At 48.1% G+C, this 23,986-nt stretch overlaps 1 protein-coding gene across 13 annotated transcripts in view; it reads right to left on the bottom strand.

Moving 5' to 3' along the window:
* MEGF11 (multiple EGF like domains 11) overlaps positions 1–23,986 on the bottom strand; it is a 368,541-nt gene that overhangs the window by 164,714 nt on the left and 179,841 nt on the right. For 12 of the 13 annotated variants that reach the window (XR_009501094.1, XR_009501092.1, XM_059915500.1 and 9 more), the window contains one exon: positions 23,265–23,357. The exons of the other annotated variant lie outside the window; for it this stretch is intronic. Coding sequence is in view for 9 of the 12 variants with exons in the window: in XM_059915500.1 (XP_059771483.1) it covers positions 23,265–23,357 (93 nt within the window). In the remaining 3 variants the exon portion in view is untranslated. The remainder of the gene's footprint in view (positions 1–23,264; positions 23,358–23,986) is intronic. 13 annotated transcript variants of the gene reach the window in all.

Genomic DNA, 23,986 nt, shown 5'->3' with positions numbered 1-23,986 from the left:
TCCAAAGAAGATATACAGATTGCCAACAAACACATGAAAGAATGCTCAACATCACTAATCATTAGAGAAATGCAAATCAAAACTACAATGAGGTATCACCTCACACCAGTCAGAATGGCCATCATCAAAAAATCTACAAACAATAAATGCTGGAGAGGGTGTGGAGAAAAGGGAACCCTCTTGCACTGTTGGTGGGAATGTAAATTGATACAGCCACTATGGAGAACAGTATGGAGGTTCCTTAAAAAACTACAAATAGAACTACCATACGACTCAGCAATCCCACTACTGGGCATATACTCTGAGAAAACCATAATTCAAAAAGAGTCATGTACCACAATGTTCATTGCAGCTCTGTTTACAGTAGCCAGGACAGGGAAGCAACCTAAGTGTCCATCGACAGATGAATGGATAAAGAAGATGTGGCACATATCTACAATGGAATATTACTCAGCCATAAAAAGAAATGAAATTGAGTTATTTGTAGTGAGGTGGATGCACCTAGAGTCTGTCATACAGAGTGAAGTAAGTCAGAAAGAGAAAAACAAATACTGTACGCTAACACATATATAGAGAATCTAAAAAAAAAAAAAAGAAAAAGGTTCTGAAGAACCTAGGGGCAGGACAGGAATAAAGACACAGACGTAGAGAATGGACTTGAGGACACGGGGAGGGGGAAGGGTAAGCTGGGACGAAGTGAGAGAGTGGCATGGACTTATATACACTACCAAATGTAAAATAGCTAGTGGGAAGCAGCTGCATAGCACAGGGAGATCAGCTCGGTGCTTTGTGACCACCTAGAGGGGTGGGGTAGGAAGGGTGGGAGGGAGATGCAAGAGGGAGGAGATATGGGGACATGTATATGTATAGCTGATTCACTTTGCTATAAAGCAGAAACTAAGTACCATTGCAAAGCAATTATTCTCCAATAAAGAGGTTAAAAAAAAAAATAAATAAATAAAACCAGTGCTCCTTCCACTTTGCCCTTGTCTTCAGTGGCTCATTGGCAGGGGCCCTTTCATCAGGCTATGATCATGGGCTCCAAACCAGAGGTGACCAGATGCTGCTGGGCTGTTCTTCAGTGTTTCTGTAAGGGGATGCTGGTCATAAAGGGGACTGGGTAACCAGTTGTACAAAGTCACCTGCCCTGATGACAAGGCATGGGGCACAGCCACCTCTGTGGTCACCCTGTGCTTATGGTGTCCCTCACTGATGAATTCACCCACCAAGCAGGGGCGCTTGTGATGAGCCAGGGACTCAGTTGGCCAAGAGCCACGAGGGAGTGGCAGGTCCTTTGTTATTGGGTGCTCCAGAGTCAGACAGCCGGGATCCTGTCCTGCTTTTCATGGCCCCTTACCCTGTTTCAACATCAGTTTCTGCATCTGTAAAATGGGAATGATAATGGCACCAACTTAAAGCTCACAAGTACAAGTGTCCTTCACCATCCAAGTCTAGTTGAGTTCAGAGAGAAAGTTGTCAGTCTGAGTGCTTAATTCAAAACTTTATATCACTCCTTTCTGCTTCTGAATTTGCATAGGAGGGTTTGGATAGCAGGGTCCCATACCTGCCAATGATAAGGGGTTTGCCATGAGGGTTACATGAGGAGACCAGCATTTACCGAATGCTTTGTCGGGGTAGGTGTAATACCTTATTTACATGTAATACCCTAGTCAACTCACACAACTCCCCAAAAGAGTCACCATTTTACAAAAGAGGAAAACAAGGCACAGAGAGGTCATGTAACTTAGGTAAGGTCCCACAGTTGGGACAATGGAGAAGCCAGGACGTGAGCTAGTCTGCTTCCAGAACCTGTGCTCTTAGCCTCAGCAGGGTAAACATTTAGCCCAGCCTTGCTGTTGCTACTACAATTATTGTTATTTTCATATTCTCCTAGGCGATGCAAAGTTTTGATGATGCTATCTTTAAGGCATTTATTACTTTGGGGCAAAAACATTGGCGCAAAAAATTCTAATGTTCTAACACAGGAATCAGCAAAGGTTTTCTGTAAAGGATCAGACCATAAATATTTTTTTGCCTTGTGGGCAAGACAATCCCTGTCACACTGCTCAACTGTGCTGCTGTAGTGAGAAAGCAGTCACAGATACCCAGAAACAAATGGGCGTGGCTGTGTTCCAATAAAACTTTATTTACAAGAGCAGGCAATGGAACAGACTTGGCTCACAGGCTGCGGCTTCCTGCTTTAAGAGAATTGTTTTAATTAGGAAGGGTACCTAGACCCCTCTATCTCTTTTCTCAAGCCCAGGGGAAATGACCCCAGTGGTGCTGGGGAGGACAATCAGGGAAAGACCAGAGTACCAGTCATTCATCTGGGCTCTGGGGCAGGGGACCACACATCAGAGGGTCAACCCCAAGGCTGCTCCCACAGGTGGGCAGGGCTTGGGAAGCCCAGCTCTGGCAAAAGAACTTGGAGACTTTGGGTTTAGAAATGAGCATGGGAGCTGTGGAAGCTGTGTCCGGCTTGGCTGTCCCTTCAATCAGAGCTTGCAGTGAGCAGTTGGAGAGTTGGGCTCCAGAAACTTCCAAGGCACACCTGCCCTGGATGTTACCTGCTACACTGCAACTCATCTGTGAGCAAACCTCAGCTGCCCACACCCGCCCTAGCTGGGCTGTGGGCATCTGATGTGACAACGTGGTCCACTTGGGCGGGAAAAGAACAACACGAAGTGTTAGGGGATTACCACTGAGCGAGCAAAAATGGTGTCAACGTTGGTTTGGAGGCTTATAACCTTGTATCTAACAAGAGGCTGGCTCTGGAGGTCGGGTGTCTTTGTGGAACACCATTTATGAAGTTGCTGCAGAGCTAACTAGATCATTCTGGGCTAAGATGAACATCACCTTACACAGGTACGCTCTTTCAAATCAATCCGCCTCTCTCCCCCAGCAGCTGGGAGGCCTTGACAACTCCACCTCTCGGTTCCCTCATCCTATAGAGTGAGAATAATTTGCAAGGCTGTCGGGAGGATTAAATGAGACCCATGTCTGTGAGCGCCCAGCCCAGAACCCGCCACATAGTAGGAGCTTAACAATGTTCCATCCCCTTCTCTGGATTTTTATGTAGTCAAGCAGCTGTAGAAACCAAGGGCTTTGGGAAGATTTTAAAAAGAAAAACATAACACTGAGAGAAAACCATGCATTAGCTTGATCCTATCCCCTCCCCGCCTCCAAGAACTAGGAAAAGACAGCTGTCACTCATTTCAGCTGTGGCATCTCTTTGGTATGAAGTAGCCATGGTGTGTCACCTTGCTTGTTCTATTCTGTGCCAAGCGCTGCATGGGCGTAGAGAAGGGGAGATAAAAACTCCACCCAAGGTCCACCTTATGGAATTGCCCCTCCCTCATCACTGTCCCCTCCTGCCCTGTACACAGGCATAAGGAAGCACCTACAACACTGTCACACGCTGATTCACCTGCCTGTCTACTAGACCCTATATTCCTTAAGGACAAGGGCTGCCTCTTTCGGCCTTGTCTCCCCAGGGCTTAGCCTAGGGCCTCTGCTCTGGGAGTTCCCACAGTGAGATACAGTGCTGGCCTTTGAAGCCATCAGCCTATCAACTTCCAAACTGCATGGCAAGTCACTGCGTATCTTGGTTGTCCTCTGGACTCTGTGGCTGTGACTGATGTTGGGAGACATTTAGAGCTGAGAGCAAACGCAGAGAGGTCTGTCCTGCTAATCTTTATTTGCAGAGCAAATGTTATCGACTCATGAAAGAGAGTTGCTCATTTCAACAGCAGACCTGCCTGTGTGGGTTATGCTCTCCCCAGAGAAGCCTCGAAGCTGCATCGGATACCTGTCATCTCCCGTGATCTGGACCATCCAGGGCTCCTGCTTCCCAGTCATGGCTGTGACCCAGAGATGGGAGACATGCAATGCAGAAATGAGGGGAAACCTCAGTGATTTCCTTTGGCGGCAGCAATAGCAGGGAAAAAACACTCCATGCCACTCATCCTGCTGCCAATTGTTTAAAGAAAGCTGGCTCCAACTCTGAGATCCTCCCTGCCCGTAATTCTGTTGCTGATGAGGCAATACGTGCCGTCTGCATTCCTTACACTCCAAGAATCAACTCGGCTCACTTGGGTGATTAGTAGGACACATGCGCCCACCCAGAACCAGCACCCAGGGGAATCAACGAGCACCGTCAGGGCCCAGCACCATTCGCAGAGCCTGAGTCCTGCCAGAGGACTCCCTGCACCCGCTCTGGCCTCCGGGTGCCCTCCTCTGCTCATCCCAGCTGGAAGGGACCTGCGCCTTCTCTGAGCTTTCAGCCTAAGGTCGTGGTCCCAAGCACCCAGCCCTGGAGTTCCTGGGCTGGTTGTACCATCACAACTACTAGACTGAAGGCACCTGTGTGGGCGGGAACTTGCAATCCATTTATAAATCCTCAACAGAGCCTGGCTTAGCAATTGTCCTCCACGCATAAAGGAAATTCTGCTCTTCTGAGTCAAAAAGAGGCCATGAGTCAAGGTTTACCCACACAAGAACCCTCCAGTCTTTGATTTTTCTTATTCAGGACTTGGCTCAAACGGCCCCTCCTCAGGGAGGCCTCCCGGCCCACCCCGCCTCCCTCACTCTAACTCACTGCTGTTTTATTTTCCTCATACCAACATCTGGAATTACTGTATTTATTTCTGTGCTTGTTCACCATCTCCCTCTCTAGAAGGGAAGCTCTATGAAGGCACATACTGTCTCGTTTACCGCTGTCTCTCCAGCACCGAGAACAGGCACACAGTAAGCAGGCATCCAACACAAATGTGTTATATCGGTGAACTGTACTGAGTGAGTGAATGAATGAGGGGTGAATGTGATCAGTGCCCGTTAAGTCCGCTTTCCCTGAGCCAGCTCCCTGCTGGCTCTTGGGAGAACTGTTGGACCGTGTTCACCTCTGAGCTACTCCCCGGGCAGCCTTTTCAAGCCACGCAGGGCTTAGACAACTTGTCCTTAGACCCCGGGGCAAGCTGCAGAGCCAGGGCCCGGGAAGGTCTCCCTCTTGCCCCAGCAGTAGCACTAGGACCTAATCTTCCTGACCTGCCGTCGCCCCACCAACTCCAGCTCCTCTGTCTCTCCCCTGTCCTATCAGCCCTTTGATTTAAGGCGGCGACTTTTCCAAGGGAACAGCAGAACTTTAATAAGAAATCGGCCAGGGCTGATGGATGACACAAAGTTGGCACCAGCCTCAAGGTTGAAGGGAGTTATCTTAAACTATTCAGATTTACTAGGAGGGGAGCAAGTCAGAGGAAGATTTAGGGGCTTGCCTCCTGGCAAGACATGTGGACATGTCCCCAAGCCATCAAAGACAGACACTTCCTGTGCAGTCCACCGGAGATGGATAGTGAGGCCTCTGGCGTGAGAAATTTATTGAGAGCTGGTCAAATAAATTTGAAGTCTGGGATCTCAGCAGAGCTTTATCCCCCTCTTCCCTGCTAGGGCCCTCGTCGGAGGATGGGCAATGCAGTGGGCTGGCCCTGAGCAGCAGCGCCTTTCTGTAGCAGGCAAGCTGTCTCCAGTTTCCTGCAGCCTCCAGGACCCTGGCCCTCCTCAGCCCCCGTGATGAATTAGACCCACCTCTCCACTCCATGTGTCTACTTCCTGCTGGGCGCTGCCATCAGGGGTGCATTTCGCCATTTGAGCTGCAGCACACCTGTTCAGAGGCCTGAGCTGCCCCGTCACCTCTTCTTTCTCATGCAGACCCAGAGCTTTCTGGAACTCAAGGTTCCTTTCCTTTCCTGAGTGTCTCGCCAGTCAATCCCTGTCTATCCTTCAAGGCCTATCTCAGTCTTCACCTCCTCCAGGGAGACTTCCCGGATTCCCCAGGAAGACACAGGCTTTAACCTTTGGGCCCCATTTTGTGGCATGTGTGTTAACCTGATCTTTATGGCCGAGATGGGAGGGCAGCCTTTGCCCTTGCCGACCCCCAAATTTTCGCTTGTAATATTCACCCTACCTTCCTGCCTATTCCACACCTCACACCTGGCAATGTCAGACCCACAAGGAGGTGTTCCATAAACATTTAGTGAACCAAACTGAATGAAATGAGCAAGTAAGTTTAACATGAACTAACACATTTTTTTCTTCATATGAACTTGGGTGCTGGACAGGTGGAGAAGCCTTTTGTTTTGCATGTGGAATATTTCAAGCATATTTTAAAATGTAGAGAAAATTAAAACAGTATATTCATCAGACAAATCTTAATTTCCCCCATTTTGGCTGCAGATATTTTTATTTCAGAATAAAACACTACACAGCTGAGATGCCTCACGCATCACTCCCTATCCCTTTCACCTCCCACCCTGGGCATAGCCTGACTTTGGTATTTATCACGGCCATGTCTGTTTTAATGTTTTTACTACATCTGAATGTACCCATAAATAATATATTCATTATTTTGCATGTTTTAAAACTTTATGTAAATTATATCATATGGTATGTATGTAGCCCTCTGCAACGTGCCTTTTTCACTCAATATTATATATTTGAGATTCATCTGAGTAGACATGTATAGCACTAGTTTGTTCCTTTTAACTGCTGTGGAGATCCCATGGTATAAATATACTACAGTTTATTCATTTCCCTCTTGAGGGACCTCTAGGTTACTTGCAGCTTTTCACCATTACAAACAATCATGCACGGATGCACATGTTGGAGAGGTTCTCTGGAGCAGAGTTTTTCAAATCGTAGGTTGTAACCCAGAAGAAAGTCATGAAATCAATACAAAGGGTCACAACTACCATTTTAACAAGTTAAATAGAAGAGATTTAAAAATATCAGTGTGTGCGTGTGTATGTGCTGGGACAATAGGTTGTGATAGAAAAAAAATGCTTGAGAAACGTGGTATGATGGGGTTGGCTTTAGCTTTATTTAAAATTACCAAACTGTTCCCTGAAATGGTACTGCCAATTCACACACTCACTAGCAGCATATGTGTCCACATTTGCGTGTATTCCTACTAACACTTGGTATTATCAAAAACTGATTTTCCCCAATTTGTTGGGTGTGACAAGGCAGCATCTTTTAGTTTTAATTTGCATTTCCTTGATTACCAGTGAGGTGAACATCTTTTCATATATTTATTGCCCATCAAAATATCCTTCTCCTGTGAAGTGCACGTTTATATTATTGCCAGTGTTTGAATGGTTGCTCTTACTGATTTGTAGGATTAAAAAAAATATTCTGGATACTAATCCTTTATGGATTACATGTGCTGTGAATGTCTTCTCCCAGGCTATACCTTGCCTTTTCACTTTGTTTTGCCAGCTCTGATATCCTGATTCACAAAGAGGCAAAAGGGAACCCATATCAGAGAGGGCAACTCTAGGGCAGGGTGAAAGCTTGGGTCTTTCTGCATCTCCAGAGCCCTGAATAAAGCAGGCCCTTAATAAATGATTGATGACCGTAATATAACTGACTAGATAATGCTATCAGATTCATCTAGCACAGTGCTGGGCTTACAACAAGGGCTCTGTGGAAACTTAGTGAATTGAGTCGTGGTTTTGCTATACTATAAGAAAAGTCTCAATGTCCAGGCAGAGAAATCAGAAAGAGGGCATCTTCACTGCAAAAAGAGCATTGGCTTTATGGAAGGATTTCCTGCGGATGCCTATAAAGTATGAGTTGATTTAACTCATAATTCAACTTATGCCCAGTGTTCCAGGAAGAAAACTTGGGTCTCCAACAGGTGACCCCCAGCATCTTGACTCCTGTCACCGCTGTGAGCTCACAATGGCACAGTGATTCTTCATATCTTACAGACGGAACCATAAAAAGTAAATGTCTTATCCAGGCCAGTGAATGCAGGGACCAGGGCAGAGCTGGATCCCCCAACCCCTGACCTCCACTTGATGAAAGGTTGGGACCCAGAGCATGGGTATTTTGAAGCCAGAAGATCCTTAAACTCTCAAATGTAGGGGAATAATCTGGACCATCTTGGGAAAGAACTTATTACTTAACTCAAGCCGGTTGTAACTCCAAATATCTATCTATCTATCTATCTCACTGAGATACATGAGAAGAGATGAAGGACAAAAATCATATTCAGCAGGACCTCTGAAGAGAAACAGGAATGACAGCTTGCATCACTCAAAGGTTCACTTGCCTGGGCTGGGAGCTCCTTGGGGCAGAGGCAGGGTCTTACTCATCTCCACACGCCCAGGACCTAGAACTGTGTCTGGCACATGGAAGGGGCTCAAGAATTATCTGCTGACATATGGTCACCTTAGCTTTGATAAAGGAGGCAAGCATATACAGTGGAGAAAAGACAGCCTCTTCAATAAGTGGTGCTGGGAAAACTGGACAGCTACATGTAAAAGAATGAAATTAGAACACTCCCTAACACCATACACAAAAATAAACTCAAAATGGATTAAAGACCTAAATGTAAGGCCAGACACTATCAAACTCTGAGAGGAAAACATAGGCAGAACACTCTATGACATAAATCACAGCAAGATCCTTTTTGACCCAGCTCCTAGAGAAATGGAAATAAAACCAAAAATAAACAAATGGGACCTAATGAAACTTAAAAGCTTTTGCACAGCAAAGGAAACCATAAGCAAGACGAAAAGACAACCCTCAGAATGGGAGAAAATATTTGCAAATGAAGCAACTGACAAAGGATTCATCTCCAAAATTTATAAGCAGCTCATGCAGCTCAATATCAAAAAAACAAACAACCCAATCCAAAAATGGGCAGAAGACCTAAATAGACATTTCTCCAAAGAAGATATACAGATTGCCAACAAACACATGAAAGAATGCTCAACATCACTAATCATTAGAGAAATGCAAATCAAAACTACAATGAGATATCATCTCACACCGGTCAGAATGGCCATCATCAAAAAATCTACAAACAATAAATGCTGGAGAGGGTGTGGAGAAAAGGGAACCCTCTTGCACTGTTGGTGGGAATGTAAATTGATACAGCCACTATGGAGAACAGTATGGAGGTTCCTTAAAAAACTAAAAATAGAGTTACCATATGACCCAGCAATCCCACTACTGGGCATATACCCTGAGAAAACCATAATTCAAAAAGAGTCATGTACCACAATGTTCATTGCAGCTCTATTTACAATAGCCAGGACATGGAAGCAACCTAAGTGTCCATCGACAGATGAATGGATAAAGAAGATGTGGCACATATATACAATGGAATACTACTCAGCCATAAAAAGAAATGAAATTGAGTTATTTGTAGTGAGGTGGATGGAGTTAGAGTCTGTCATACAGAGTGAAGTAAGTTAGAAAGAGAAAAACAAATACAGTATGCTAACACATATATATGGAATCTAAGGGAAAAAAAAAAAAAGGTCATGAAGAACCTAGGGGCAAGACAGGAATAAAGACACAGACCTACCAGAGAATGGACTTGAGGATATGGGTAGGGGGAAGGGTAAGCTGGGACAAAGTGAGAGAGTGGCATGGACATATATACACTACCAAACGTAAAATAGATAGCTAGTGGGAAGCAACCGCATAGCACAGGGAGATCAGCTCTGTGCTTTGTGACCACCTAGAGGGGTGGGATAGGGAGGGTGGGAGGGAGGGAGATGCAAGAGGGAAGAGATATGGGAACATATGTATAACTGATTCACTTTGTCATAAAGCAGAAACTAACACACCATTGTAAAGCAATTATACTCCAATAAAGATGTTAAAAAAAAAAAGAATTATCTGCTGAATGAATGGGTAGATGGATCAATGGATGAATGAATAAATGGATGCATGTATAGATGGGCAGATGGATGGAGGAGTGGATGAAGGGATGAATAGATGAAGGGACAGATGGAATGATGGATAGACAGATGGACAAATTGATACATGGTTGGAAAGAGGCATGAATAGATGGTTGGAAAGATGGATAATCCTCAACTGAAAGAAGCCCTAGGGGAGAATTTGGTCTTAATAGAACCCCTCAAGTAGGCAGCCGAACCTACAAATCCTATCTTGGTGCTAAGAGCTGTTCACAAGGAAAAACGAGTGGCATTAACTGCAAGAAACAATTGCTTCTAATTGGGCTGAATTATTCTGGCCATATAGTAGACATATTTTTATAACTTTATTAATTATTCAATTTGAGGCCTATTACCCAGGCTGCCAGAACAGGCTTTCCTTATTAGAGGGTGACAGATTCCCCAGTTCTGCCACAGCCTTTGCTGCTGCAGCACTTTTGGGCAGTTGCCGCCTGCCTTGGGGCCCCACTGGTGTCTGAGGCCTGGAGGATGGGAGGGCGAGGCTGCCCCTGAGAAGCAGGCTGGGAGTCAGAGGTCCTGGGAGCCAGTAAGGCTGTTCTAGGTGCTTCTCCTGGACATCCCACTGGCTATCATATCTGCCTCCCCTGCTCTGGCCAGGAAGGCAGAAGGGCACTGGCCTCTGTGGGTCAGCCCCTGCCCTGATCCATTCACCAACTCTTAGTCACGGTGGTCTCTCCCCTGCCCCGTCCCCCCATCCAATCTGATTCCATGCAATGCCTAGATAGCCTGCTTCAGTTGCCTCAAGTCAGGGACAGGGGAAGGAGAGCACGGCCCAGCTGGCCTGGAGGGACTAGCCAGGACTGGAGGGGCAGGTCAGAGCCTCCAGCATGTCCTCTGTTCCCTTACCAGACCTGGTCACAGGTTAGTTAAGGAAGAGTTTAAAAGTTGCTCCACCACTCCACAATGCAGACTCAGTTGATGCAAAATGAGCCTTCAGGGGCTCCCCATGGCCCATGGACTCGTGTCCGAGCTTATGGGGCTGCTAGTAAGGGCACCACACCACCTGGCCTGGCCTCCGGGTGCAGCCTGGCTCCCACTCTCCACGCTAGGCACCCTCTGCTTTAGCCACACGGACCTGCTCACTGTTCAGTACCCTTGCTTCTGGGGGTCTGTGCCTGGAACGCCCTCTCTTTCCATACTGGACTATTGAAACTTCAAATCTCATCCTTCTTTGAGCTCTGGTTCCACGGCCTTCTTGGCATTTTTCCAGCTAGCTGTGATCTCTGCTTCCTCTGAAGGACCAATCCAACTCCTGGTCTCCCATCGCAATCCTTGGGGGCGTGTGCCTGGGCAGCACGGATAGGTGAGAAGATTTGGAAGATCAAGGGACATGGCTTTGAATTCTCCCAAACATCCAACCCAGAGCCCCACTCTTCCTTGGTCCAAGTACCTCCACTAGAGCATCATCTAAAAGAACGAAAACGTGACAAAATGGGAGAGCAAATCCACTGGATCCCACTCAGCACTGTGCTGAGTGCCCACCGGTAACTGCAGTGTGCAGGGCCCCGGGGTCACGGTGACAAGGAAGACCTGGACCCTGCCACAGAGAGGTCTCAGGGGCTGGGGGCTGGGAGGATAGCAAACACGCAATCAAACAATAAACGTCTAGGGTGGCGCGGACCACACTGGCCACACATATGCGGTCAAGTACATATACTTCCTGTGGGAATCAGGAAGTGCCATAGCAGAGGCGGCATCTGAACTGGGCTTTGAAGGCAGAAGAGCAATGGGTCAGTGGATAAAGGAAAGGTAAGAGAGGGGAAGGGGGGTGGTGGGGGAGATAAGGCTGAAAGCTGGTCAGGCATCAGACCCAGAGGGGCCCTGAAGGCCTGGCCAAGGAGTTGGGTACTTCCTGGAAGGCAGAGGGGAGCAAGGAAGTGACATGGCCTGGGTTTGCATTTTAGCTGCCTCCCCACCTCCGAAGTGTGGGAGGGACTGGAGAGGGAAGGCAGAGAGCCCTGGAAAGAAGTGTTAACCAGAGTCGTGAGTGTGGTCTCCAGAGACTGACTGCCTGGGTTTGAATCCTGGCTCTGCCACTTACTCGCTGTGTGCCTCTGGGCCAGATACTTAACCTCCCTGAGCCTCAGTTTCCTCATCTGAAAGATGGAAATAGTGATAATAAATAATAATGAATAGGACGGTGTGTACAGTAAGTGCTGGATAGAAGTTAGGAGAGAATCTAAGCAGGAGCATAGCCCAGACCTCTCTCCCGTTCAGCCTGAAAAGCCACCTCCTCCACAGCTCCGAATTCTGGGAGAAATATGCCCGAGCGAAGAGAGCACACACTCAGGAGCAGCCGGATGACCTTAGAGAATGGCTAACCCTCTCTGGACCTCGGCTTCCTCCATCGCAAAACAGGGGTCATAATCCCCACTTCACGGGGTGGAGGTGAAATGAGGTCATCGTGTCCATCCCCAGCATGGTGCCCGGCACACAGCAGTTCTGGGCTGACTGGGAGGGACTCAAAGTCCTTGGGGGCAGGGGCAGGGGTCTCAGAGAGCGGGACCTGCCATCAGCCGGCCCTCTGGCTCCAAAGAAGATGCACCCCTTCCCTCCCCCTCCCTGTCAGAGTTCCAGGCCGGTCCTCCAGGCTGGTGGGCGCGGGTGGGAGCAGTTTGTGATTCCCTTCCCCCCAGGAACTGTGTTTCCCGTGGAGACCCAGCCCACATGCCCAGCCTGGAAGCGCAGGCCGTGTGTGTACGCGTGCACGTGCGTGTGTGTCACGGGGAGTGTTGCACAGCGTCCTTTTCAGGCCCAAGCGGGGTCCGGGGGGGGCGGCAGCGCTGCCTGCCAGGACCGCACGATGGTGCCAGCTTGGCTGTTGCCCCTCTGTTCTGCTTTTTGTCACATTCTAGGCAGGTTCTCCCACCCTCCTCCCTCTCCCAGTCCTTGAGACTCACTGCATGTCATTTATTTATTAATTTTGTTCTCAGGGAGCCAGATGGCCAGAGCTGGGTTGGGCAGAATGAACCTCCCTCCTCCCCCCTATGACAGCCCCCCCCGAACACGCAGCTCACACACAGACTCTAGGCTAGCCAGCCTCTGGCTTTTTCAGGTACAATAAAGGCCACGTGTGCCAGGGCTTTGCCTGACCCCTGACCCTGCTCAGATGGGACTGGTCCCATTATCTCCCCTGGTCTGACAGGCAGATGGAGAAGGGGTGACACCCTGAGAGGCTGCCCTCTCTCAGGAGTGGGAGGAGCAGTGGCCCCACGCCCCCTTCTGCCCCATGACCTGCCTCCCTTGGACCTGGGAAGGGGGATCTCAGCAGGTCTCCCCTCCTTTCCTGGTGGGCGTCACAAGAGAACCCGATCCAAGGGTGGAAGGAGGGTGGGGGGACCAGCTGCCCCCAGTCCTTTGGTCTGGGGTCTCCACCAGCTGCCCAGCCTCATCCTCATCCTCACACTGGTCCGGGCCCCCTGAGGGCAGGGTACCCCCGCCATCTGCCCCCTCTCATTTCCCATTTCTCCTGGGAGGCACTTTTGGAAGAAACAAACTCTGGAAGGGGGGGAAACAAACCTCTTCACCGGCTTCCAGAGCATAGCCAAGCCTGGGACGTCTCAACAAGAGGGAGGCAGGGGTTGGGGGGAGGCGACAGTCGAGAACAGAGAGATAGAGAGGCCAGCAGATCTACCTTGTTGCTGCCCTTCCCCTGCAGCCCCCAGCCCCCAGGACACGGGATGGGGCTGGGTTTACGTCTCTTAACCCTCTTCAAGGTCTCTTTCAGGCTCCTCACAACTGAGCTGGCGCTCACACGTCTCACCTTCCCCCCTACCCCAGCACGGCCTGTGGAAAGAGTCAGACGGACCCAGCTCTGGGACCTTGGGCCATCACTTAACCTCTCTGTGCCTCAGTTTCTTCCTCTAAAATGGGTATAGCACACATTTGGTTCCTTCCTTCCTCCCATGATGGCTTTCCTGAGCCAGCCGGGTCCCCCCTCCCATCAAAGCCAGAGCCTTCTCTCTACCGACTCCTTCTCCTCTCTCTTATCTGTACTGGTGGCTCTGGCTTCTGTTCGAAGGTCCCCAAGGATGGGGGCCATGCCCTCCTCATTCCTAATCCCCCCCTTCAGCCCTGGACCCCCAGCAGCGCGGGCCTCTGCGCAGTGCTCAATAGATGTGCCTTAAACGGAACTCAAGGGACAGAGAACGCAGAGCCAGTGGGACCGCTCGCCCTGGCTACTGAATACTCTTTTGTTCAAAATTAGAATTCTGGGGTGAAGAGTAGCTCTTCTTCCACACAGACCTTGAAAAAGCATTTGCTGCCGTGTCCACAGCCCCCTTGTGTCCCCATCACGGTGACTTGTGCCCCAGCGTGCATGCTGACACGGAGCCCCCCATCCCGGGGAGGCGCGCCAGATGGCGGCAGGAGGCAGCCCAGGTGGTTCTGCGAGGGCGGCGGGCTGGGCAGAGCAGCACGCGAGGACCAGCAAGGGCGATTGCTCTGTGGCGATTCATCTGAAGTGGCTTTAACCTTGACAGCCGCCTTGGGGTAGTGAGCCCACCACGAGTGAGCTGCGGCCTCCGGGTTGGCAGGATGCCCCCCTGCGTCTCCGCCCGGATGAGGCAGCCAAGGTTCCCCAGGCGTCCCCACCTGGGGTAGGCGAGGGCGTGAGTCACCGTCCCCACCCATGGCTGTCCGGCCCCACCCCTTTTTCAGGTCCTGGAAAGAAGAGAGAATCACAGGCGGGCTGTGCGTGGGAGGAAGTGGGGTGGTGGGGAGAGCAGACTCCCTCCCCCAGAGGTCAGCGTCAGGAAGGTCACGAGGGCCCTTGATTAGGTGAGGCGATGCTGGATTTTAGCTTTCCAGAAACATGGCATCGTGGGATTTTAGACCTGGCATATCCATGCTGACCTTCCCATTTTATAGATGGGAAACCTGAGGCTCAGAGAGAGGGAAGGACTTAGCTAGGGTCACCCAGGCAGAGGTGGGACCCGAAGCTGGCTTCATCCCTTCAGAGGCAGCATGGAGCTATGGGAAGAACACAGGTGCCGGGTTCTCATCCCAGAGCTGAGGCTTGTTAGCTGAGTGAATAGCAGGAGTTACTCTACTTCCCTGAGCTTCGGTTTCTTCATTTGAGAAATGGAGGTAACACGCATGGCAGGCTGCTGGCAGAGTAAACGGATCATCTATGTGAAGCATCTGTACACGGTAGGAGCAGGAGTCTGTATTCACCTTCCTCCTCAGACCATGTGGCCCTCTCTTGTTCCTCTGTGACCCTCTCTCGTAAGCTCTCCTTACTCAGGCTCGGTCTCCCTGCTCCCTTGCTGGGAAGGAGCCCCAAAGTCTTGGCAATGGCCCTTCCCAGCAGACCAGTGTGGCCAAGTCCACTGACTCCCCGCCCGGCCTTGCCCATCTCCTTTTGGACCCCTTCATCTGCCCCAGGACAGAGGCAGGAGTCCTGGCCCACACCCTATACCTTTGCTTTGCCCCCACATCCTTTGCCTCCAGACTGTGACGTCTCCATGTTTGTCGGTGAGAAGTGTGCCCAGGGGCCCCTGAGAATGGGACCCTCCCCCTAATGTACTTTTCAAGCCAGGCAGACGGCAGGGTCGACCCCTCTGGAAATCACTGACCTCAGTGCCCTGGCCTGACCTGGAGTCATGAGTCTGGCCTTTGAACCTGGGCAGAGAAGGATTCAGGAGGGTCCGAATCTTTAGGTCTCCTGCACTGAGGCTGTAGAATAACTTGACCCATTTGCTTTGGTGTAATGAGATCCATCTGCCTCTAAGACAACTCCAGCCTTTAACTCCCAGAGCAGCTGACGAGACACAAAAGGCATGGGAGTCAGGACACCCAGGATCAAGTTACAGCTCTGCCACTACCTCTCTGGGTAACCCCTCAGGCAAGTAGTTTCCCTTCTCTGGGCCTCAGTTTGCCCATCTATAAAATGGAAGAAGTAGATCAGACAATTTCTGAGGTCCCTCCCAGCTCCTGCTTCAAGGGTTTCAAGTTAAATCATGAGCTCTCCATGACCAGAAATTAGGTCCTGGGATCCAGACTATACTTCCTAGCACTCCATTCCAGGACTATGTGGACATATGCTTTCATATATGTGAAGACAGCCGCAGGAAAACAGGATGCCCAAGCCCCAGCAATATGGGGGTCATATGACTCCCAGCCTGGCGGGACAGCACTGAGCATTGTGGAAAGACGCAGAGACCCTGAGACACCCCCCCCCCCAAGACGAGGTATTGTGGGCTGGATCAGAGCTCTTATGCCATTCCAGAGCCTAGGACCACAGAGGTGGACTCTGGGGGTATTGCAGACAGCCCAGCACTCTGGAAGGAAGAGTCCCCAAGAATGCGGTAGGAAAAGGGCTTGAAACGCTGATCCCTCTGTAAACCATCTTGTAAACAGTCATCAGCCGTGAGAGATCTAAATCAGGTTACGGTCTTCCTGCCTTTCCCACTGCTTCTCAACATTCACACCTGAAATAACCTTGTCTCCAGTGATGCCTAGCAGCATAGCCCCAAAGGTCCACCAAAGGCTCATGTGATCACAGTTTTTGTTCTTTTTAAATAAATGCCAATTCTGCATTCAAATCTATAACAAGTCTGTATTTGTTTGTTTGTTTTTATAAATTTACTTATTTTATTTATTTATTTTTGGCTATGTTGAGTCTTCGTTGCTGCGTGCGGGCTTTCTCTAGTTGCGGCGAGAGGGGTCTACACTTTGTTGCGGTGCGCGGGCTTCTCATTGCGGTGGCTTTTCTTGTTGTGGAGCATGGGCTCTAGGTGCGCAGGCTCCAGTAGTTGTAGCACGTGGGCTCAGTAGTTGTGGCTCGTGGGCTCTAGAGTGCAGGCTCAGTAGTTGTGGCGCACAGGCTTAGTTGCTCCACGGCATGTGGGATCTTCCCGGACCAGGGCTCGAACCCGTGTCCCCTGCATTGGCAGGCGGATTCTTAACCACTGCGCCACCAGGAAAGCCCTCTGTATTTGTTTTAATCTAAGGAGCAAAGTTTAAATCACTTCTCAGGTAACTAATGTGCCATTACATAGTGCAAAATTTTAACTCTATAGCTCCAAGAATCATTAGCAAAAGTCTTTCCAACAAATGGTGCTGGGAAAACTTGATATCCACATGCAGAAAAACTGAAGTTGGACTCCTACCTTATACCATACGCAAAAATTAACTCAAAATGGATCAAAAACCTAATTCCATGAGCTAAAACTATAAGACTTTTAGACAAAAACATAGGGGGAAAGCTTCATGAGACTGGATTTGGCAATAATTTCTTGGATATGACACCAAAGGTACAGGCAACAAAAAAAATAGATAAACTGGACTTTATCAAAATTTAAAAGTTTTGTGCATCAAAGGACACTTAACAGAGTGAAAAGGCAACCCACGGTATGGGAGAAAACGTTTTCAAATCACATATCTGATAAGGGATTAACATCCAGAAAATATAAAGAACACCTACAAGTCAGCACCAACAACAAGACAGCCCAGTTGAAAAAAAAATGGACAGATGACTCGAATGGACATTTCTCCAAAGGAGATACACAAATGGCCACTAAAGTACATGAAAGGAGACTCAACATCACTAATGATTAGGGAAAAGCAAACCAAAACCGCAGTGAGATGCCACTTCACACCCACTAGGATGACAATTATAAAAAATAAAAATAGAAACTAACAAGCATTGACACGGATGAAGAGAAATTAGAACGCTGTGCCTTGCTGATGAGAATGTAAAATGATGTAGACTCTGTGGAAAACGGTATGGTGATTCCTCAAAAAATTAAACATAGAATTACCACATGCTCCAGAAATCCACTTCTGGATATACATGCAAAAGAAGTGAAAGCGGGAATTTGAAGAGATATTTGTACACCCATGTTCATAGCAGCATTATTCACAATAGTCAAGGTAGAAGCGACCCAAGTGTCCGTTGATGGGTGAATGGGTAAACAAAATATAGTATAATATGTACATACAATGGAATATTATTCAGCTTCAGAAAGCAAGGAAGTTCTGACACATGCCACAATATGGATGAAACTTGAAGACATTATGCTAAGTGAAATAAGCCATTCACAAAAGGACAGATGTTGTATGATCCCTCTTATATGTGGTACCTAGAGTAGACAGAAACTACAATGGTGGTTGCGGGAGTGGGGAATGGGGAGTTAGTGTTTAATGGGTATAGAGTTTCAGTTGGGGAAGATGAAAAAGCACTGGACTGATAATGATGGTCGTCGCACAGCAATGTGAATGTCCTTACTGCCACAGAACTGTACACTTTAAATTTTCTGTTACATATATTTTCACACACACACACACACATCCCACACACAAATCTCTAGCAAACATATATAGTGGTTTGAAAAGGACTGACCTAGACGGTCCCTGGCTAGTTTAGGAGTATAAGCATATTTCTGAGCTGGTAAATGTTTTATTTTAATCTGCAAGGATAGCTGAAAGCCAAGTCAGCCAGGGGTCCCACACACCATTCAAGATAAGGACACATTTGACTGGGCAGAAGCTACTCTTGGTGGTGGCCCAACTTGGTTCCTGCTGCCTTCATTACTCAGGCCTGCTCCACAGTCCTGTCTCATGCTGAGCACCAGGCCTGGAGGGCTGGGGTGTGGGTAGGGGGGACAGTTTCAACAAATAGTAAGAGGTTGTGGAGCGGACTTTTACTCTCCCGCACTCTGTTCACATGGATAAAACCAGTTCAGTGGAATCTAAGAATGTGGGAGACTATGGAGAAATGGGAGGGATTCTCTCCATGTCTACCCCAGCCCTCCGGGGAGGCCTGAGACCAAAACCAAAATGCCATTCTATAGCCCAGAACCCAAACTGCAAATCACCATGGGAGGGAGGCAGAGGACCAGAGAAGCGGGACCCAAGAAATACAGTAATTAAATAATACAATGAAGGCTGAAATTTCCAAGTTGATTCTTGAGTATCATTTATAAAAGTTAACAGGACATATTTAATTTAGGAATTGGCTCACGTCCTTCTCCTTACAGCTGAAACCTCATAAATGAAATACACTGGACCATTGCCCAGTGTGGAAATAAAAGTTATGAATAATGTTTCTATCTCAATCATTGTCAGTGCTTTACTATTCCTAATTACTTTAAAAAGCTAGATATTCAGTATGGCAAAACTTTTTTTTCTTTTCATCTCCACTTGTGAGATTAGTGCAGTTTAATAAGAGTCACTCTGTGGTCTTTATTCAGTGTAAACTGACATTTCATCCTTTTACTCTTCATTATTATATAAGATGGAGGTTTACGACCAAGCATGCAGCCACTCCATTTCCCCATATTGGTCCATCTAATATCTTGGCATTATCCACGATAGCTGACATGTCTATCCACCAGGCAAATCAGCATCACCTCACTTCCTTTATGGAGCAGAAAGAAATTCATCCAGGCCTTCAAGAAATTAGGCTACGGGGTTATAAGTCTATAAAAGAATGAAAAGTTCCCCACCCCATCCTACTACTGGATTTGTCCCCTTCATGTCTATCAAAGTCATAAATCCCTTGGCAGCCACAAAGGGCAGGGCAGGGGCCGGCAGTAGGATGATGGATCTTTATAATCTTCCCTGCCACTTCCAGGAACTTATCCTAAGAAGAAACTGGGACACGTGGGCAAAGATACATGCACGAGAAGAATCACTGCAGCATTTTTACACAGGACCGCAATCCCTTATTCACATGTCAACAACCCAAAAATCTCTAAAGAGTCCAAAGGAATTATTTTTTAATTTTCCAAAATTCATTTAGAGGCAAAACCTTCGTGGAACTGATTTGTGGTTAAATATCTTCTATATATCACTAGATGTGATCAGTTATATGTCACTTCAGAAATATTACTATGTTTCATCCCAAGGTGCTGACCAAACCCCACTGGAGGCATATGTCATATATGAGATAGTCACCATATACCTTCCTGAACTCTGAAAAAAATCTAAATTTTGAAACTAACAGGCCACAAGGATCTTTGATAAAGGACGGTGGGCCTAATATAGTGAAAAATCAGAAACAGCCTAAAAGTCCATCAGCAAGAGACTGGTTAAACACTTTTAGTAATCCATAGAATGAAATTCTATAAGGCCATTAAAAATTTTAAGGGAGATTCATGTTTATGGACAAGGAAACGAGTGTATGACATACAGTTGAATTAAAAAGCCAAGTTACAGAATAGCACATACATTTGATCTAAATAATAAAAGTTGTGTCCAGATCTAACTCTAAGAACAAATGTGCAGAGAAATAACAGGAAAGGCAATAAGCACCCAAATGCCAGAATTGGTTATCACTGGGTGTATGGGTTTAACTTTCCATCTATACGTCTGGTGCAGTTTGAACTTCCTTTTTAACATGAACAGGTATGATTTTAGAATCAGAAGAAAACACCAGCAAGAATGATGCTTTTGACTAAACAGAAATCAAAGCTTCCCTGCAAGGACGTCACATGTCTAGACATGCAAATGACAGACCCCATTCAGAAATCTCCAGAGATACACATTGTGCTCATCAGGATACCCATCTCCATGGACACAGGCCCCACAGAGCACACACAGGCAGACAGGGGTCCAATGGCACAATAGCAAACAGGGTCAAATTGCTTGGAGTAAACATAATCACAATTTGTGTCCCATGGCTGATTCATCTGTCTCCATGACAATATCTCAGGGCCACATCTTTCAATCAGATCCTTCCTTCCCCTGTGAGCAACTAGGTTTTCTCATCAAAGAGCTATTTCAACCTCAGGCTGTATTAACAGAGGTTGAGCATCCAGAAGGAAGGAGAGCATAATAATTATGTGTTCAGGCTCAGGACCTAGGTTTTCACTTGATCAACAGTCCCAGTTTCATCATTTACTAGCTGTGGGCCTTTTGGAAGTTCTTTAACCCCTCTGTGCTTCAACTTTCTCATCTGTAAAGTGGGGCTAATTCCCACATCATAGGGTTGTTGTGAAGAGTAAATGAGAAGATGAATAAAGTGTTAGTGCAAAGGAAAATCCAATAGAGAGTACTTAGCTCTATTGTAATTTTTCCATACAAGCCTGCATCGGTGGTCAGATCTAGGAATGATAGTTTAAAAGGAACAAAGGCCATAGCCAATGGAGAGAAACTAGATGGGGAAGGCAGTTCAGACCATGTCATGTGAGAAACAAAGGAGCTTGGAGAATAAAAATTGAGTTGGGGGGGAAGTGATCATTGTCTTCTAATACCTGAAGGCCTGACCCATGGAAGGGGACTCTGGTTTCTTCTGTGCGGTCTCAATGGCTATTATCAACTGCTCTAAGATGACCTTCTTCCCACACACAGTCTGTGGCCTTGTTCACTGAGCTCCTTGGGAGAAAGTTCAGACATGGCAAGGAGGGCCATAGAGATCCACCACCCAGCCCTGGTCTTAAGCTAGAGACAGATGATTTTGAGAATGGGAATCTATGAATTCCCTTCATTCAATGCTGCCATCTCTCAAAAGAGGGTTGGAACTTATCTTTTAGGACTTTCTGAGGGTTTAGTAGTACACGCCCTTGAGTAGATGCAGAGCTGGTGGTTCTTCAACCCATGAGGTTGGATTTATCGAAGAAACATTGTGGGTTGCTCAGCACCAAGTCTGATGACTGAATCGGGAGTGGAAATTGGGCAGCCCGGTTTTATACTGTAAAGTTACAAGGCTACGTGCTTGGTAAACACACTCCAGGGGCAAGATTTACTCTAAACTCCCTACTCCCATTGATCAAGGGCCGCCTCCCTTCCACTTCTTTCACTAGACCGGAAAGAAACCCTGAGAGACGGACTCTGTCTGAAAAACCCTCCAGGCCCCCCAACCAACACAGTCCAGAAACAGTGAGCACCAAACACACTTGCACTGGTTGGTGGTTTACATGCACTCAGGACTCCTGGGACTCAGGCTGTATTTCAACCTCCAACAGACTGCGCTTGACATTATAATCTGGCAATAGCAAGCAGACCTGTCCCAGCAGGGTTCACAGAATCCAAACTAGATAGTTCCCCACCAAAGATTCATTGTAGGCAAAGTTACACAAAACAAAACACAGACAAGGTGGGGGAAAGCTCTCAAACAGTTCGGCCAGCATGTTTCCCGGAGTTCACAGAAAGGCTGCTTGAACACATTCCTTTAACTCACGTGTTCCTCGGGTGTACTTTTCGTTGTCTGGAGGAGTCCCTGCCCTGTTGTTCAGCATGACTTACCTCAAAGCAGGGAAACGGGTGGAAGGAGGAGGGCACCACAGTCACTGGAGGTCCCAACACATTGGAGAGAGTCTCTAGAGCACCCCAAACAGATCCTGGTCTCCCCAAGCCAGGTAACCACCCAGGCCCAAACAAAACCACATCCAATAGCTTGCTTTGGCTGGTATGTTCCCATGTACTGGGTAGACAAAGAGGCTCCAGCCAAGGCCTTTGGGAAAAAAGGACCATAACTAGACGTTTCCACCCCAGCAGCGACTGGAAAAGGGCAAGAGCACCGCATTGGGCCAACGTGGACCCACCATTCCTTCTCCATGTTGTTATGACCATTGCAGTCACTATGGGACAGGGAACAGGGAGGCGGCTCCCAAAGATGGGTCAATGAAGGGGGTTAGACCCCCACTGGATCAGCTTAGTTATGTTACCTACTCAAGTCACACACAAAAAGATACTATCCCAGCTCAAAGCAGGAAGAAAATTGGGCTTCAACCTTAATCAAGGACTCCTTGGAAATCTAATAAGACCATGACATTAACCAACCATTGATTGCAAAATGTGCCACTGGAAAGAGGCTCATCTGTGAGTATTGAAGGGAAATGAGCCAAAGGAGAAGGATTTGCCTTCAGCTGGGCTCTTGGCAGAGAATTCCCCGAGGAGTTGCCAGTGTACCCCGCCCACTCGGCGGCCAGCCCCACAGGAGAGACGATGCCATCCTGCTATGAGTCACTCTGTCAGTCCCGAGAGCATCTGCCTCACTCGTGCTCACCAGAGAGCCTTCCCCAGGGAACGTGAACAGTCTACCCGGAGAGATGTAAGAACACGGTGACCAGCCCTACAGGCATCCCATTCTCCTACCTTTGGGGACACAGAGGCATCCCAGTACCCATCAGTCTCAAATAAGTCCCCTGAGCCTCTGTGAGCACCCACTGAGCCTTTGCACCAGCAAAGCTGAAGACCAGGCCTTGACCACAGTGACCTCCTGGGTCTGCGCCCTTAGGCGGCATCTCAATTTCACTTCAAGCCTCAAAGACCTTATCCGGAGGTGTTTCATCAAAAGCCAGAGTCGTACAGATGACCCCACAATTCCCCACACACACGACATGCGACGCCCCTCCAGGCCACCACAAACCATGACCCTCATGCCCCTAGAGCCCTCCACCCCAAGGACCATCCGGTAGGTATGCTTCCTCCCCGCTGCCCACACTCGCTAGGTAGCCCAAGCCCAGGACAAAGAACTCAGCATCCACACGGCACAGCCCCTCCCCAGCCAGAGCCATGGCCCCGCTCAACTCCCAAAGACCCTAGACTCACCGCTGGAGCAGTCGGGCCCTCCCCAGCCGGGCTCACAGTGGCAGGTGTCCGGGGAAACGCAGCGGCCGTGCACACATTCCTCTGTACACAGGGCTGCAGGGGATCCGAAGAGAGGGAGAAAGAAGAGGAACAGAGAGTGAAAACCAACCATCTGGTCAAGGAGCACAATGCACTTTGTAAAGACTCCCTGGGGCCCAGGGCTGCTCAGAACGCATCACTGGCTTTGGGGAAAATCAAGCTGCTCCTGACCCGAGTTATTTAATTAACTCCGAAAAGGATTCAACAAGGGTGTGCTTCATCCCAGGCTTGTTTCCTAAAATGAAACCCAAGCCCACGAAATGGCAGCCTTGGTGGCTTTTCAAGAATACTTCCTCCAAGGTTGAACACTTGGAGACGTGCCACAAAGGCCAATCCCTACATCCTCACTCCTGCTCTCTTTCCCCATCAGCTCAGAAAATGACCCATCTTTTGGCTTCCCCAATTTCTTTCTGCAAAGGCCCCCAAATTTATCAGGTTGCCTGAAAAGAATCCATTCCTCTCATGTGTTTCCCCACCTTTCTGCCCTCCTTCCCAAATGGCCCTATTTTGGGGCTCTCAAATGTCAGCAAATCTGCAAAGTACACAAATGCTGAGGAAAAAGCAACAGCTAATTATAAGAAAGTAATTAAGAGAGACAGCCACGACGATGATAATTGTAATTAGAAAGCGCCTGGCAATTTCTT

This window comes from Balaenoptera ricei, chromosome 2 (genome assembly GCF_028023285.1).
Source record: "Balaenoptera ricei isolate mBalRic1 chromosome 2, mBalRic1.hap2, whole genome shotgun sequence".
Classification (NCBI taxonomy): domain Eukaryota; kingdom Metazoa; phylum Chordata; class Mammalia; order Artiodactyla; family Balaenopteridae; genus Balaenoptera; species Balaenoptera ricei.
This window is presented reverse-complemented; position numbering and strand designations above follow the sequence as displayed.